General features: G+C 39.0%; 1 protein-coding gene across 6 annotated transcripts in view; it reads left to right on the top strand.

Moving 5' to 3' along the window:
- ryr2a (ryanodine receptor 2a (cardiac)) overlaps positions 1 to 17,074 on the top strand; it is a 167,779-nt gene that overhangs the window by 116,154 nt on the left and 34,551 nt on the right. For 3 of the 6 annotated variants that reach the window (XM_034859531.1, XM_034859530.1, XM_034859533.1), the window contains 13 exons: positions 1,074 to 1,186; positions 1,344 to 1,440; positions 1,555 to 1,661; positions 1,979 to 2,030; positions 2,190 to 2,240; positions 2,350 to 2,449; positions 3,152 to 3,231; positions 4,270 to 4,346; positions 6,663 to 6,736; positions 8,902 to 8,919; positions 13,657 to 13,737; positions 14,355 to 14,443; positions 15,897 to 16,025. In XM_034859531.1, coding sequence (XP_034715422.1) covers positions 1,074 to 1,186; positions 1,344 to 1,440; positions 1,555 to 1,661; positions 1,979 to 2,030; positions 2,190 to 2,240; positions 2,350 to 2,449; positions 3,152 to 3,231; positions 4,270 to 4,346; positions 6,663 to 6,736; positions 8,902 to 8,919; positions 13,657 to 13,737; positions 14,355 to 14,443; positions 15,897 to 16,025 — 1,068 coding nt within the window. The remainder of the gene's footprint in view (positions 1 to 1,073; positions 1,187 to 1,343; positions 1,441 to 1,554; positions 1,662 to 1,978; positions 2,031 to 2,189; positions 2,241 to 2,349; positions 2,450 to 3,151; positions 3,232 to 4,269; positions 4,347 to 6,662; positions 6,737 to 8,901; positions 8,920 to 13,656; positions 13,738 to 14,354; positions 14,444 to 15,896; positions 16,026 to 17,074) is intronic. The other 3 variants (XM_034859532.1, XM_034859536.1, XM_034859534.1) reach the window with 1 other exon arrangement.

The following is a 17,074-nucleotide window of genomic DNA, read 5'->3' on the forward strand; positions in this document are numbered from 1 at the left end:
TCATGATGCAATTTTTGACTGATGCAACTCCAGAGCAACTTATAGTCCGGAAAATACGGTAACCATAGTGCACAGGAGTTAAGAGCGCCAACACAAAGAAAGTGGAATGTGGTGGACATCTGGTGGCTCTTCCAGTGTCAATGGAGCTATCCCCCAAATGAATTGTCGTCGATACAGAGTTCCTTTCTCCTAACAAGTTGTCATAAAGATGTAAGCTATATGGGCTGTAGACGGTGTGCTGCATCCAAAGAAAGTCTGTGAATGACCCAGTGACTTAAGCGCTTCTCGCCTTGGCCTACCCACATTTGAAAAGGAAATGCTTTTGTCACATCGTAAAGAGAGTAACAGGCTGCGGCTACGAATTAAAAAGAGGATGGAAAACTGATGGATGGAGAACTTGACTTGTTCTTTTGTCCCAACTCATCGCTAGTTATAGGAGCCAAGCTGGGAGCTTCATGGAGACAACTGATGTTAGCTGCCCTACAGCTGTCAAAGTCCGCTTCGACTGCATAAAATAACCTCTAGCAGCTGTAAAAGTTTGCCAGAAACACTCCCCAATAAACCACTAAAAAAGTAGAGACAGCACTTTTTTCCGTAGTTATCAATGCCATTAGCATGGTGGCTAACTCTGTTTGTAACGTCTAGGCTGTGTTTTCTAAAAAGTCAGTGTGTTAAACGAGCCCTTGATCCTTTACAACAGCACCGTTTCACTACACCTGTCAGAAGATGCTTAATTCCGGAGTTTTCTGTTGATTTGTATTTTTGCCACTGTGTGTGCTTTGTTGAACATGAACGTATAAAACCAATTCGCCAGAAATGCAATACGCCATGAAGTAGATGCCCATTTGAGGCTATATTTGAAGTCCCTCCAGTGGACAGAACGTATAACAACAAACACATAGTGATAGTGGCATTGGCAATGAATAAGCCTGAGTAGGGTAGTAAATATTCATAGTTTGCTGAATGTAAGCAATACATCAAATATTATTAAAATATTATTAGATTATTAACAGTTTTGTTATGAAGGAAGATTCTAAAGTTCTAGTACTGAGTGGTTCAGTCTGTGTGTTTAGGTTGAACATCCTCAGCGCAGTAAGAAGGCTGTGTGGCACAAACTGCTGTCTAAACAGAGGAAGAGAGCAGTGGTGGCTTGCTTCAGGATGGCACCGCTCTATAACTTGCCCAGGTATAATTACCCCCCCTTCCCCATACACACACACACACACATACACACACAACACACACGTACAGCGTATACAGTGGGTACATGCGTATACTGTGGATGTGTTATATCTAATAAGAAAGACTTGGTTTTTAATCCCACCGTATGTCCCCCAAACTAGGCACCGGGCTGTCAACTTGTTCCTGCAGGGCTATGAGAAGACCTGGATTGAGGCAGAGGAACACTACTTTGAGGATAAACTGATAGAGGACCTTGCAGTACGTTTTTTGCAATGGAATTATTTTTTTAAGTTGTCCTTAATAGTCCTTCAGGCTGTTGTTTTTTCAGTGTTTACCGTAGTCTTTGTCATTGTGAATGTTTGTTTATTTTAGAAACCGGGGGTCCAGGAGCCGTCAGAGGAAGAGGAGGGGCAAAAACACATTGATCCTCTGCATCAGCTCATTCAGCTGTTCAGCAGAACAGCCCTCACAGAGAAGTGGTGGGTTCTTGTAGTTATATGTAAAATACAAGGTTGTAGCTCATGATTGTGCTCCAACATAGCCCTGCAGAAAAGGGTTGGGAACCGCTGACATACTGCATCCTTATTGGTAAAATATGGCAGTCTTCTATCTGTCCAGTCAAACTTTATCTCTGCCAAAAAAGTATGTGGATCCATCTGACTGTTGACTGATGTTCAACTCACTTGTTTATATCTGCTCTTTGCAGCAGTACCACTGGACCCGTCACATAACCTGAGTAATTTGAGTCAATGGTATAATAATAATAATAAAAATGTGTGTGTGTTTTGTGTTGCAGTAAACTGGATGAGGATATTCTCTACATGGCCTATGCTGACATCATGGCTAAGGTACCAGCTACTGAAAACCAGCACTAGAACATGTTTCATTACTGTACTTAGAAGTGAATTAGCTGGATTATCACAGGATGACAATAGTCCTTTTTGCAACACATTTTCCCTCTGCTGTCCACATGTAACTCTTATTTTTATCACTCTTCCCTCCTTCAGAGTTGTCATGATGAAGAAGATGAGGATGGAGAGGAAGTGAAGAGTTTTGAAGTAAGTGATCAGCTGCTCACGACGTCTGTCTGTCAGTCCCTATGATGGTCTTGGCTGTAAACGTGTATGCTGCTGCCTGTCAGACGTGTGTCTTGTTTCACATACATAGGAGAAAGAGATGGAGAAGCAAAAGCTGTTGTATCAGCAGGCTCGGCTGCATGACCGAGGAGCTGCGGAGATGGTGCTACAAACCATCAGCGCTAGCAAAGGTAGGTCCTGCCTTCCACTGTAACTGCTGCACTGTAACACTGCTATTTGAATGATTGTGCTAAATAGCCGCTTTCAGTGCTCATGTTCAAGCATATGGGTGTAAACTGAAATGTTAACGTGCTACTTTGCACAACCCCAAAACCTCTTTACAAATTAAAAAACATTTAGCGTCCATTACAACTATGGACAATTCAAACATTTACGGACATATTCTTACAGGATAAATATTGATAATAACTAATCAGTAACAGGGATAACGTTTCATCAAATCATTATGACCAATGGTCGGACTGACTGCTAGTTTGGGTGGTGTCATTTTCTTTAGTCTGTGGCTTAATTTGTAAATTAAAGCTAACGTTGGTCAAACTGTTGAGATATGAAAGCATAAAACAAATTTTGGAAGAGAGTATATCCAGTTGTGCATTGTCTCCATTCAATCAGTGCCATTCAGTTGCATGTGCAGGACTTAGGAGTTTTCCATCCAGATGTTAATTTAAACCTACATTGTGATTGGGTCTGTAGACTGGTTGTATTGCCATATGTTGCAGACTTCTCTGCGTGTGAGTGGGGAGTAAGTTATTACATGTAAAAGTCCATTCGTTCCTCATTGGGTGAGACGGACATTGGAATGACCCTGATACCTGGTATGTGAAGAACTAGTGTCCAGTTGTTTTCTCTGTGTGTGGTTTCCTCTTCACCAGGTGATATGGGTCCCATGGTGGCCTCTACTCTGAAGCTGGGCATAGCTATTCTCAATGGAGGAAACTCTACTGTACAGCAGGTATTTCAGTGTCCAGTTACTTTAGTTTCTGTCATGTACATAGCAGTTTTATTATGAATCTTTCTTTGTTGCTGTTTCCATTTGTCTCCATTCCATTTGCTCAGTTGTAAAATGTCATTTAGCTGACCCTTTTATCCAAAGTGACAATTTTGCTGTATAGGTCAGAGGTTGCAAGCGTCTGGAGCAACTAGGGATTGAGTGTCTTGCTTAGGGACACTTTGGTTGATGTATCGCAGTAGGAATCTAACCCAGATCTCACACACCAAAGGCATGTGTCATAGCCACTGTTTGTTTGTTTGTTTATTTCACACGTCATCATTGTATATTTAAACACAATTTCATGAGGTGCAATGGATCATATACAGGCCGCATGAAATGGGGAACCCCAGAAAAGCTACTAAAAGCTTTTCGAAGGGGGCCCGAGAACAATAAACGTACAACAAATAACATACCAACCAAAAACTAAATTTTCCATTGACACAATAAAGACATTTACCACATGTAATATCAACCTTTATAGAGCTGTTAATTAGATTGTGTGTTTTAGTTTTGAGGTCATAGTAATTTATGGTGTCATACTGGACTGTATAATCTTCAAAGGGGTTCCTAATATAATGTCCTCTCAATGGATGTAAATAGAGAAGACAAGATAAATCTCACCTCTCAGTATAATGTCATCCAGTACAACACAACATTTACTGTAATTATGAGAATAATTAACCTATGATTGAATTTACAGATTTCTTTCAACAAACCAGGACATTGTGAGCTTAGTAAAGGTATTGTCCATGTTTTGGCAGGCCAGTTGCATTGAACTGAATATCAAGAACACGTGTACAATATGCAAACAAATCCAGTATTCCTGTAAAGTGTATTGGGTTTGTTGAGATCCTGTTCTTAATGAGGAATTAAGACCATACCATATAGTTGTTTATATTATTGTGTCCATCTCCTCTACTTGTCTTAAAGCATATTTTGGTCTGAAATATAACTCTTGTCTCTCATTGTCCTTTGTGGTTTTCTCTGTCTCTTTGACAGAAAATGTTGGATTATCTGAAAGACAAAAAAGATGTGGGCTTTTTTCAGAGTCTGGCTGGTCTGATGCAGTCATGCAGGTAACACTACAAACTCTTCTTGTTTTAAGACCGAAACACATACTGTATAGTTACAATGTCTTCATAGCACAGGTGGGTTGTTCACTGGGTATTAACTGGGGTTTTGGCTGGCTCACTTAAAGAGCAGTCAAGTCCATTTAGCTAAAAATTTAAAGTGCCAATATTATGAAAAAAAAACATGCATACAAACTTGGAAAAAAAACTATCCATGCTGTTTTGAGTGAGATATAGTTTCTAAGTGTCCTCTGCCTTCAGTCTCTGGGTGAGCTGTTCAAAATATGCATGGCTTTCTACCTCATTAGGCGAGGCGGCTAACTAGTTGACCAGAATCTCCAAAGGAACTACTTCCTGTTCCTGTTCTGCAGGTATCCCACAAGTGGCCCTTGTCTAGAAGAAGTCTCTCAGCTAATTCTGCCTTGCACTGACCAAAGCTTGAGAAAGAGTTATCTTGCTGATGGGAGCTTACCTAGCTACTGAGCATGTGTGACTCCCAACAAAGATAGTATAGAAGTGAGATGTCTCACTCTGTAGCTAAAACAAGTGAGATGTCTCACTCTGTAGCTAAAACAGAGACCTAAACCCACAGGGTGAAAACAGGATCTAGCAATATGCAGTACTGCAAAAGTATGGTGTTTTTTGAAAATGAAACCATGTAAACCTGTTCTGGTACAACCTCAAAATACAATCATGAACCTGAAAATGAGCAGAATATATGCACTTAAAAAGAAACTAAAAAAATCCAAGTCTCAGTGACTGTATTGACATGCACATTTCAGACATCATCTGGTTATGACCAATAGTGAGAGTGAAGAATAAATCAGATTATTTGAATTTCTTTGTGGACCGTCTCATTTATATCCCTGTTTCATTGTGAAGCAACATTATGCTGTAATAGGCGCGAACTAAGCATAGACTGTTGCCTTGCTGCCTTGTTTATGGGCTCACGGCAGTGGGGCACTGCAGTTCACAGCGGTGCACTGCTGCAGAATGAATATAGGGGAAATGCAATAGATAATTGCCTTTATGTTTGGCATTAAAAATACTTTTCTGGCCTGGCAGGGGTTCCTGTTTACAGGGCCCATTACAGAGAAACACTTAGTGATTGTAGTTAAGCCAGCTGTTAAGACCGCTCTCCAACATGCTCAGTATTTGTATTGTGTTTTTTAACATTTTGTACTTTTTTTACCTTGAAAATGTAACTTGTTGTGTACATGTTTATGTATGTGTTGTGATTTGGCTGCTACCTTGGCCAGGTCTCTCTTGTAAAAGAGATTCTGAAGCTCAATGGTCTCAATGGAATCTCAACTTCCTGGTTAAATAAAGGATTAATAATAATAATAATAATTTGAAGCTGCAGCAGTGATTGTGATACAGCTCATGGAGGCGCTTAAGATAACAACTCCAGAGCCAGATTGCATCAAAATTAAGCTTTTTCTCTGAGTTGAGGTCAAATCTAAACACACGGGTAGGATGCCCAAATTTCTAGATTCAGTCTGACTTTGCGGAAGATCATTATTACATCCATTGCAGGTAAACGTCAAAGCATCAAAGTAATCCAGTGATATTTGTCTGTAGAGCCTGACCAATACAGTATATCGGCAGGCCGATATTATTGGCTGATATCAGGCATTTCCCGATCTATCGGTATTGGCAGTTATAATGGCCGTATTTGTTTTTCTATATGCATTTAGATCAGAATAATTTCTAATACAAATAAACGATACAAATAAATGATTCTGATGAATGAATATTAAAAAACATAAACGGAGTGTCAACCATGTTGTGTTGGCGTTGCATTGTCTGTCCACCAGAGGGCGATCTACAACGTCCCTGTTGGCAATGCTGATTTTGTTGTTGTTGTTAATGTTAACTTTAAAGTCCTTTGAACAAAAACACATATCATATCTTAAGTTTGTAAAATAAGTCAGTTTTTTATATATTTCTATTTATTAGAATTTAGATTTTCCTCTGTACTGTTGTGACAGTAAAACAAATTGTTATCATATTATTTTATTGAGAACTCATAAATAACTACAAATAACTAATGTTATGGAAATCTGTTTATGTAACACGTTTCTGGATATTTAAAAAAAATGTATTTTCCGATATATTGGCATATCGGATTTTTAAATAACCAAATATTTGTATTGATATTTGCCTCTATTTGTCTGTACAATAATGTTTTTGCTGCATACAGGAACAGTTAACATTAAACATTTTAATGGTTAATAACAACAGGGCTCAATAAGGGCCAAGGTCAGGGAAGAGAGCACAACAGGACAGAGATTCACCATTGATTTCTTTTCTTTTTTTTAGTGTTTTGGATCTAAATGCATTTGAGAGGCAGAACAAAGCAGAAGGACTGGGAATGGTGACAGAGGAGGGATCAGGTAAGCATTGGTTTACATTTTTTAATGGTCATAGCAGTAGAAATAAAGGTTTTATGAATATTTCTTTTTCCCGACGACATATAGTCTGTTGATGTTAAAATGCTTTTCTTCACCAGGTGCAGGTAAAATTCTCAAATGTCACTTAAATTGACCTAAGGATGGTACAGTACATTTAAAGCCTCATATAAAAATCACTGCTTGCTAAAACCATTGGTTTCATTCTAAGGTAGATTCTTTCTTTCTTTTTTTTATTGCCAAATATAAGTGTTTCCCAAGAAGACACGAAAGCACTCTTTTTAAAAAAAATCATCACTCTTTATCTTGCTTTGTCCCATTTATGCTGCCATAACTTTGGTTGAGCAATTTGTTGATTTGTATCAAGTGGTTATGCAGTTCTACCTGTTTTCCATATGCATTTTCAAGTATGATTTCCTAGTGTACATGTGTATGTGCTTATGATTTGCCTGTTACATCTTATGTGTGTATACCTTTGTTACAAATGTTCACAATCATTTAGACTGATACTTTTTTATAAATTCAATTCTAAAATCAAAATTCTCCTTTGTTTGACTATTCTGTAAAATACAGTCATAGCTTGCAAACTAACAGACAACTGGATAATTGTAGGTAATTATGAGGAATTGTTTATGCATAAGTTGGTGCGCAAGTTATCATCATGTTACAACAGGTGCAGCAATGACATTCAAGGTGTTTTTAAGACATTTCTGACTTCCTGTCATAATTTCATTTCACCTCACTTAAACATGAATATTTTACTCCTCATGTTTGCAGAGCATACACCCTAAATGTGTATAGATTATGGAACAAATCTTCCCGATGTTATAAGAGACTGTGCCTCATCAAAGAAAACCACCTGCTGAAGGTGTTCAAATGATTTAAATGACCCAGTGTATGTTAATATTATCCTGAGAAGCACCCTATTGCAGTTGTGTATTTAATGTCTCTGTTGTGTATTAACAGTGAGTGAAAAAGACTAGCACACACACATACGCATACACACACAGCTTAGGGGCACACACCTCCCCGTAAGACCAGCTGTGCGCAAGTGCATTTGTATTTTAAACGACGTGGGCGCAAGATGGGGAATTTACACTTGGGCCCTTTATGTGTGAATAGAAAAGTGCAGAGGAGCAGAATTGCTTTTTAACCAGTGCAGAGAAATGTGCTTTATATATGAATGGCCAGACTACTGATCAGAGGACTTAACAGATTGCGTACTTCAGCGGCGACTAAACACGGTGTAAGATCGCTTACCTTGGACAAATTGTGTTCTGGTTAAGCAGAAACGTTGCATTACTTGGATTATTAACTGTAATATACTTACTGTTTTGGAAATGTAATCCATTACACTACTATTTACTAGGGAAAGTAATAATATTACAGTAACATTAGTCTTGCATAACCAGACCTTCCTCCACAGCGCCGCGTAGGAGGGTCTGGCTAGTCCAGACAGCATTCTGGGATGGGAGAAAAACGTGCTCTGGTTCATTGAATGGCAATTCAATAAACCACTCACAAGTGCGCTAAGCCCTGGACACAATGACGGTGCCGCTGGAAAATAGCCTCCGGTAGGAATTTGTTTTGGTGGAACATGTGTAAGTTCAACAATAGTTTTAGTCATGCAACAGAGAACTCAGATTGGACTAGTCTATATCCACTTCCAGGATTGATCTACCAGTAATTACTAAATCTGACTTTGTTTTAATCATTACTGCACCTATTATAGCATAATGCTAGTCATGGCACAGCTGATAATGTTTTTGTAATCAAAATTTCCTCATCCTTGTCTTGTAAATACAAACTTACCTGCTTTTTAAAAGGCCTTATTAACTAGACCGGTTCACTGCGAGTGCACGTCCACAATCAGACAAGCAAAAAGGCACAAGGTCTTGATTTTTTTATATTTTTAATATATTATATTTAATGTAGATAACACCTATTGAGTTTTACTGAGCTGTACAGGTTTTCTGTCAACGCATAATTTCTTTTCCATGTTGACCAAACAACTAAATTCGGGATTTTTTAAATCTCGTTTCCCTATATGTAATATTTTTCTTTGTTTCTTACTTTCTTTCTCTCTTTCTTTCTTCCCCCCTGTTTTCCTTTTCTCATTTTGGTTTACTGCACCTTCTTCCCTTCCTCAGTCATCACTCATGAGCGTGGTAATTATGCCTTCTGCCATTTCCTTGTGTGTTGGTTGGTCTCGCTCCCTATATCTCTCTCGCTCTCTCTCCGTCTCAGTCTCTCTCACTTTGGTTGGATAGCTGTTGTGTCAGTTCTGTCCAGGTCCTGAGTGTAGACCTTCAGACCTCGTCCTTACCTGCTCTGTGCTTGTAGCTACTTTTTCTTCCCACACCATTCTAATCTCTCTTTTTCTTGCTAGGCTAATTATAACTTGTTCTCTAGTTGCTTTTGTAGTTTGTCATTTTATACTGTTTAAGGTCTTTAAAGTCCATTTCTGAATTTTGAAGTAAAATGTTTCACATTTTCCTCCTTCACAATAAGCAAACTGATGATGATTATGATGACTTCTTTTGAATACAGCATATAGATGTTAAGATTTAAAAATCCAGACATGTACAGGCACAGAAGTAGAAATGTAGTTAGTGTCACAACCTGAACCCATGTATGCCTCCCTCTCAGGATTTGTACAGTATCTGGCACATTCTAAATATTACTAATATTTACCATCCTCCGCCTTTACCCTCTGGGTCATGTAGTCAACTTAAAATCAGCTGGTTGTTTTGTCTTAGTAATGGAGATGGTTATTGTGGTGGTTGTTATCCGTTGTGATGTGTACAATCCCATCTGTGTTCTCAGCCTCTATCTCTGTCCTTTCTGACTTGCTGTCTAAGGGCTGCAATGAATACAAAAATACCACAATCAGCCTACCAAAATGGTAGATTAAGCCTCCACTTCTTTTTGCATTTTTAAATGGATCAAATGACTACGTATTATGGCATTTTAGCGTCTTTTAGTTCGTCATTTTGGTTTTACAGTTAGCAACGTGGATGTTTTGGTCTCTAGTCAACGTTGCATACGGCAGCTGTTTTCAGAGAAAACGCTCTGGTAGACCCATTGGAAACTACCTACTCAGCAGCAAACAGCACCTTTAGAGATTTTGGGGGAACAAAATGGAGCATTTACACAACTCCACACATATGCAAATTTGGTTCTGTGTCTACTAAATGCATATTTGGGAACCTTTTGTTAGCACGCAATAAACTCAATTTCCAGTTTATTGCATAACGCTTTCTAAAACTAGTGCAGTTTAAGTTACCAGTCTAAATGCTCCCTTCAGGAAGTTTATAATGTTCAATTTATAACCGTTTTAAAAAGGTGTAGATTTTTAGAGGATGTAGTTTTGCTGTTACTCCCAATTTCCACCGGTTGCAGAACGGCTGCGGATTGGCTCCGTGCTCCGGCATCCATCAACACCCACCAGGTTTGGATTTGTTGCAGAACGGCTGGGGCCATGACTGACAGCTGAAGTCACGATGACCCACAAGATCTCGGGAATTCACGTATAATAGAACCACTTAACCAACAACAGTTTGATTCCATTTAGAGGAGTAGAGGGTAAACAAGTCTGTGCTGTGTTTTCAAGGTGGAGTGCAGGGAGATCTGATCCGCGGTGAGCACGGTCTATTTTATTTTGAAAATAAACAAGCTGTTTCATTTATTTATCTGCCATGTGCTGAATTGCCGTGGAGTTCTCCGGCATTGGCAAAAATAGCAGCTCTGCGTATCTGCTCAGGAGGGCTGGGGATCTCCATAGCTCGGACGGAGTCTGGACGCAGCCGTTCCGCAGTCAGTGGAAATACACACATTGACTTTAACGGAAACCTAATGACTCCCCCGCCATAACGCAACCGGTAGGAACTAGAAGTTACTGAGAGGTGTTATAGCTTCATTGATGCTGATTTAGGTCGATAAAATGAATATGGGCGCCTGGTTAGCTGGATAGTACCGTGCGCTCTTATGTAGAGGTTTACTCTTCGTCGCAGTGGCTGCGGGTTTGAATCCGACCTGCGGCCTTTTGCTGCAAGTCATTCCCCCTCTCTCTACCCTTTCATGTCTTCAGCTGTCCTGTCAAATAAAGGCCTAAAAATATCTTTAAAAATTACAATGAATATGATTTATTGAACTGTTATAGTACAGCTGATCTTACATTGAGACAAAAAAGATCAGGGCATTCAGTATTAGTGTAAAAAAAATTACATTTTAATTGTTTTATAACAGCTTTAAGAAAGTGTAATGCTAAAGAATGTAATTCTCAATGAATGATTTTAAAGTATTTTATATAAAGATTCATCTGCAAAAAAAAATCAGAAAGACATAAATTGCCAGTGGTTGCCGCCCTGCTAATTTCTCATCTCTTACCTTTTCATCCGTTTTGTTTGGTCCACCTCTCCTCTTTTTTGCTAAGTGTTGTTGGACTTTAAAGTGGCTGTTTTGTGCCATGCTGCTCTCTGAATGGATGGGGTGAACTCTAATCCTTCCTTCTTCCCTCCCTCCTCCTCTGTTTATTGGCTGAGCTGTTGTCTGTAGTCAGTGTACCTGTCTTTCATGACTGTTTTGTTTCAGTGACAAGACTCAATTTGAATAACCCATTCTAATTTTATGATTTAATGCATTGACTTATTTTCACCCCAGTATTGAATTTATGGTTATAGTTGTAGTCGTGCATTATACTGTGTATATTTTTACAACCTCACGTTTTTGTTGGACTAGAGGACATTTTATTCACATTTATTTTACACCACATCCTTAACTTCCTCGTCATTTGTCATAATCCTATTTATAATCCTTGTTAATTTATAAGGGATAAAACGTTTATATTGTCTCATTATTCTTTTCTACTGTGAAAAATATATTCCCTTCATCTAGTTTACCACTGTGTTGGGAATAAGCCTGAAAGTGCCTTTACAGAATCGCCAAATAGTAATTTCAACTTTCTTAGAAATAAGTTGTCATTGACGAAATATAGAACCGTTTTTTGTTGATAAAAAATATAGTGTTAGTCTACTCACTATAATAATAGAAAATTATTTTCGGGTCCCCAGAGAGAAGGACTTTCGGTTGACCTCAAAAAGGTCTGGCGACTCAGAGGGAAGCCCAAACGTATTTTTAGCTGTGCAAGTGAACTGCTCACACTTGTTTGGTAGTGGAAGGAACATTTTCAGGAACCCCTGAATCCGAACACACCCGTTGTGGAAGATGCACGGTTAAATTTTAACCTGTTACTACAAAGTAACATATAACAATTACTTTCTGATATTTGTTAGCAGGAGCATCAGACCTTTTTTTTTTCTTTTCGATTACACAAGTGGACATCTACAAAAGTCAGCACAAGTCATTCAATCATTTTGGGCTACTAGAAAAAGTGGTCTATAGACAATGTTGCACATCCACTGAATTGCCTGCCTTATGAAAGAAAACTGCACTTTCAGTCTTGTTTCAGATCTACAGATTTTTCTCCCTCAGCCCAGTCCAGTTTGTTGTCAAATCGTATGGATGTATTCTGTTATTGTTCTGTTTTTTCGTAAAGTGTTTCATCTTCCTTTCTCTGACCCTCTTTTCCTTTTGCATTTCTTGGTTCAAAGCAGCATTTTAACACAGTCAGAGCAGCTGTCCTCAATTTCCTCAATGTATTTGTAATCTATGCATAATTTACAAAGACAAGAAGCAACCAACACCTTTTCTTTAAAAACAAACCATTTTTGAGAAAACATGAAAACAGCCTAAATCCAGTCCTGACTGTAAAATGCTGCAGTTTAAAAACCAACCCTCTTCAGTCCACCAAGTGCTATGGCTGCCTACTGTTCATCAAAGTGTGTGTGTGGGTGTGGGTGCCTTTACCCACACCCACACTTTTGCTAGGTCAGAGTGGTGTATTATAACCATAGACTGTATTAATGGACAACGCATCTTGTTCGGCAATGTGCTGCAAATGCAGAATTGCCTTAAACCTGCATTCTATCTGAATTCCTGCAGGGGGAGTCTCCTTAAACCTGCATTTGATCTGAATTGCTGCAAGGGGAGACTCCTTAAACCTGCATTCGATCTGAATTCCTGCAGGGGGAGACTCCTTAAACCTGGGAGACACTTTTGGTTGCGAAAGGAGGTCGGTTTCAATAAATGTCTATGAGAAAGTGAGACACTTCTCACTAAATATTTTCATAATGAGTTTATGGTCTCAAACGCGAGTTTGAAGTCTTCTGCAACACAGAATGATCTTCATTTTTTAAATTATGGTCTCGTTGATTTTAAAATCGGCGATAAAGCAAAGCGTGTTTTAGGGCGTTGCTATGATTGCCAGTAAAAGTATGTAACGTAACAGAGTGTAAGGACTCCTTCCTCTCTCCTCACTCTCGTCTAAAATCACCACATCCTCAACCAGGATGGCTGTGCTCGTAACGGCAAACTCGACGACGGACAGCAGATCTCCATAAATTAAAGGGTGACGTCACACATGCTCTGTCCACAAATTTTACAGTCAATGATTATAACCCTACACCTTTTACTGACTGTAAGAAAACATGTGGGGATTAGCACACATCTCTTTTTAAAACTTTTTCACTGTCCATCTTCTTGTGTGTCTATCCCTTTCCTATATGTTGTCTGCTTTCCTATATGTTGTCTGCTTTCTGACTTTTTGTGTGTGTGTGTGTGTGTGTGTGTGTGTGTGTGTGTGTGTGTGTGTGTGTGTGTGTGTGTGTGTGTGTGTGTGTGTGTGTGTGTGTGTGTGTGTGTGTGTGTGTGTGTGTGTGTGTGTGTGTGTGTGTGTTGTGTGTGTGTCCGCGTCCGCGCGCAAACCTATGTATGTGCTTGTGCATATATGCTTCTGCATGTGCGTTGTCTGTTTGTGTGTGTGGGTGTTTCTTCTCTCCGGCCAGGTGAGAAGGTCATGCAGGATGATGAGTTCACCTGTGACCTTTTCCGCTTCCTGCAGCTGCTCTGTGAAGGACACAACTCAGGTGTGTTTGCAAGTTCTCTGTCACATACTGATGATGACTGCGGTCAGTAGGAATATGGCTGAGCATCTAAATTAAGGGTAAATGTATTAATGCGCAGGGTGTTTGTGATAACGCTGGTTTTTGATCACATTCTACCGGCTACGGACTCAAGTTGCACCCCATCTTTATTTACCATAATTGTTGAGTTTACAACGTTAATTAATTACTATTTCCTTACAAAGAGTGTGTGATTGCAGTTTGAAAAATTGATGGGAAATTTATTTCTTTAACCAAACGGTCAAGAACATGCAATGTCTTAAAGATATTTTGCTGATTTAAATTCAGCTCTGTGTCATCTTTGTGTGGGCAGTGTGTTTCACACAAAGATGACAAAGAGCGTAATTTAAATCGGCAAAGTATCCCTTTAATTAACCCACTGCTAAATGCAGATTTACTCAGAAGATGCCTCTTCACATTTCTGGCTCGACAAGCTTTTCTCTATATGGATTTTATTCTGATGTCCTAGGTTTTACATAAAATATTGTGCATTATTTTACAGAAATTTTACCACTATTTTATTTATTCATTTTACAATTTACAAGTGCAAAATTGCAATCTTTTGAAATATCCTATTTCAGACTTCCAGAACTACCTAAGGACGCAAACGGGAAACAATACAACCGTCAACATCATTATTTCCACTGTTGACTACCTCCTCAGAGTACAGGTTAGCTCCTTTTGTTCACTACTGCAGGTTCATAAGGAAGTATTTTGTATGGACATATTTCCTAGGTTGAAACTAAAATTAAGAGTCTTCACAGCGTCAGACAGTTCTCGTACATTGTAAAAAATAAAATAAAAAACATGTAACTCATTCAGTTAAGAGGAATTAAACTTTGACTAAGTGCTTTGAAAGGACAGTTCAGTGTGAACTTAACCACCCCTTGACAACAAATCGTCCAAAAGGCTATTTCACCAACCCTAGACAGCAGATTAAACCAGAGTTTTCTCGCTATCTCGGCTCAATTTAGCCTTGGCTCATGAAAGCAGAGGCAGCCAAGTTACCTTGGCTATTTATTCTGTGCAGCTAGCCTGTCACTGACCAGGCTTACAGCCAGGATGTATTAATCCTGGGGCTTTTTCTGTTCACTCAGCAGTGGGTTTTACCTTATGTTGCTTTTAAAAAACGTGGCAGAAGCGGACCGACGATTAAAGTTAGTTGTCATTTGCACAAACTGTAGTAAACTTTGCCTAAAAAGAGAGCAGTGGAAGTTAATGTTACTTAGGAAAATTATATTTTAGCCAGTATATGAGAGAGAGATATCTATTTGCGGATCATATTCTAGCCTTGTTCATTAGTGGTTATAATTGATCTTTTATGCAAAATTTCCCAACATTATCTTCTGCTCACTATTAAGGCAAACAGTATGCTATAACCGTTAATTTGTTTATCCTTACTCCTTGAATATAACAACAAAATATATAATTATGATTTAATTGTCTATACTTATTAAATACTATAACTATGACTATATTTTATTTTTCTAGGCTACTTGCACTTTCAGGCGGTTCAGGAATTTCTCTTGCAGTTTCTTCATCATGCTTTCATAGGAAGCTTACTCTTTGTAAAGTAGGCGCAATGCATATTCTCACTTATAGCATCAGTAAATCTGTGATCGACCTCGCCGTCCACTTAGTCTCTCTTCCTCAGCCCATCTTGGCCTTGGTGAAACGCACCAAGCCAGGGTGCACTGATTAGACTAGGTCAAGCCTCGCTTTATCGGTTATCCTGGATATATAAATTCTGCTGCTGTGAAATAGACGCCTGGTCCAAACGCTTCAACACTATTGTCGATAGATAGGGAAATTTGAAAGTTGAAGACTGATTGCTTCCCATCTACTTTCAACATGGAAAGTTTGAAAATAAAAAAACATCAGTATAGTTAATTAAAAAAACAATTTAGCCTCATATACGTATGCCCCCAGGTTCGTTTTTCTCACATTTTAAGATTCTATAGCTTTTTCTATACATTTCCCTTTCAAAGATTCTGTTTCACAGTGATATTCTACTACTTCTGATGCTGTCATTTTTTAATTCAATGTTAATCACTGTCATTGTTTTCTTCTTTTCTTCTCCTCATCTTCCTCCCCCTCCCCTACTAACCCGGACTCCTCTCCAGGAGTCTATCAGTGATTTCTATTGGTATTATTCTGGTAAAGATGTTATTGACGACCAGGGCCAGAGGAATTTCTCCAAGGCAATCAATGTGGCCAAGCAGGTTTTCAATACACTCACAGAGTACATCCAGGTACGAGAAGACTATCACTGTTGTCCCTGTAATAACTGACACGCTGTAGTTCAGTGCATTGAAAGAAAACGGTATTGCTATGGACTACTTCAAAAGCAACATGACATTGATATTGTACAATATCTGTAGGCTGTAACTGTGGCAAACACTTGCATATCTGAGTAGGGGTGCAACGGATCACAAAACTCAAGGTTCAGATCGGATCACGGTTACAAGTCATGGATCTAATCAATTTTCAGATTAGCATATATATATATATATATATATATATTTTTTTTTATTGCTTCCCACTTATTACTTAAGGAACTGTCCTAAAACAGTGTGTTCAAGCCCTGCTATTAGATTCTTAGCGGCTACATTTCTTTATGCTAATAAAGCTAAGCCAGTGGTGCTAGGGTTTACGCTGCAGGACATGTTCATGACACTTAAACCTCCCAGGAGAAGCAAGGCGTTGTGCGTGCACATTCCCTTTCCCCCAGACCCACCAGTCATCATTAAAGCACCTTTTAAATGTCAATTTGCATCAAGACAGGCAAGTGCTTTTCGCCTAACCTTAACCATAATGTCCGCTGAACAACCAGCAGCATGTGGTGCCCTGTACCCAGCTCAAAGCCCCCTATTCTCGGGTACCTCAACTATTAACTGCTGCTGATACGACAAAGCTCTGTAGGCGGCATACAGTGGTGTGAAAAAGTGTTTGCCCCCTTCCTCATTTACTGTTCCTTTGCATGTTTGTCACACTTAAGTGTTTGGAACATTAAACCAATTTAAACAATAGTCAAGGACAACACAAGTAAACACAAAATGCAATTGAAGGTGTTTATTATTGAAGGTAAAAAAAAATCCAAACCATCATGGCCCTGTGTGAAAAGTGATTGCCCCCCTTGTTAAAACATACTATTACTGTGGTTGTCCACACCTGAGTTCAATTTGTCTAGCCACACACAGGCCTGATTATTGCCACACTTCAAAATCAAGGCATCACTTAATTAGGAGCTGCTTGACACAGTAAGGTCCACCAGAAGATCCTTAAAAGCTACACATCATGC

Source organism: Etheostoma cragini, chromosome 21 (genome assembly GCF_013103735.1).
Source record: "Etheostoma cragini isolate CJK2018 chromosome 21, CSU_Ecrag_1.0, whole genome shotgun sequence".
NCBI classification, from domain to species: Eukaryota; Metazoa; Chordata; class Actinopteri; order Perciformes; family Percidae; genus Etheostoma; species Etheostoma cragini.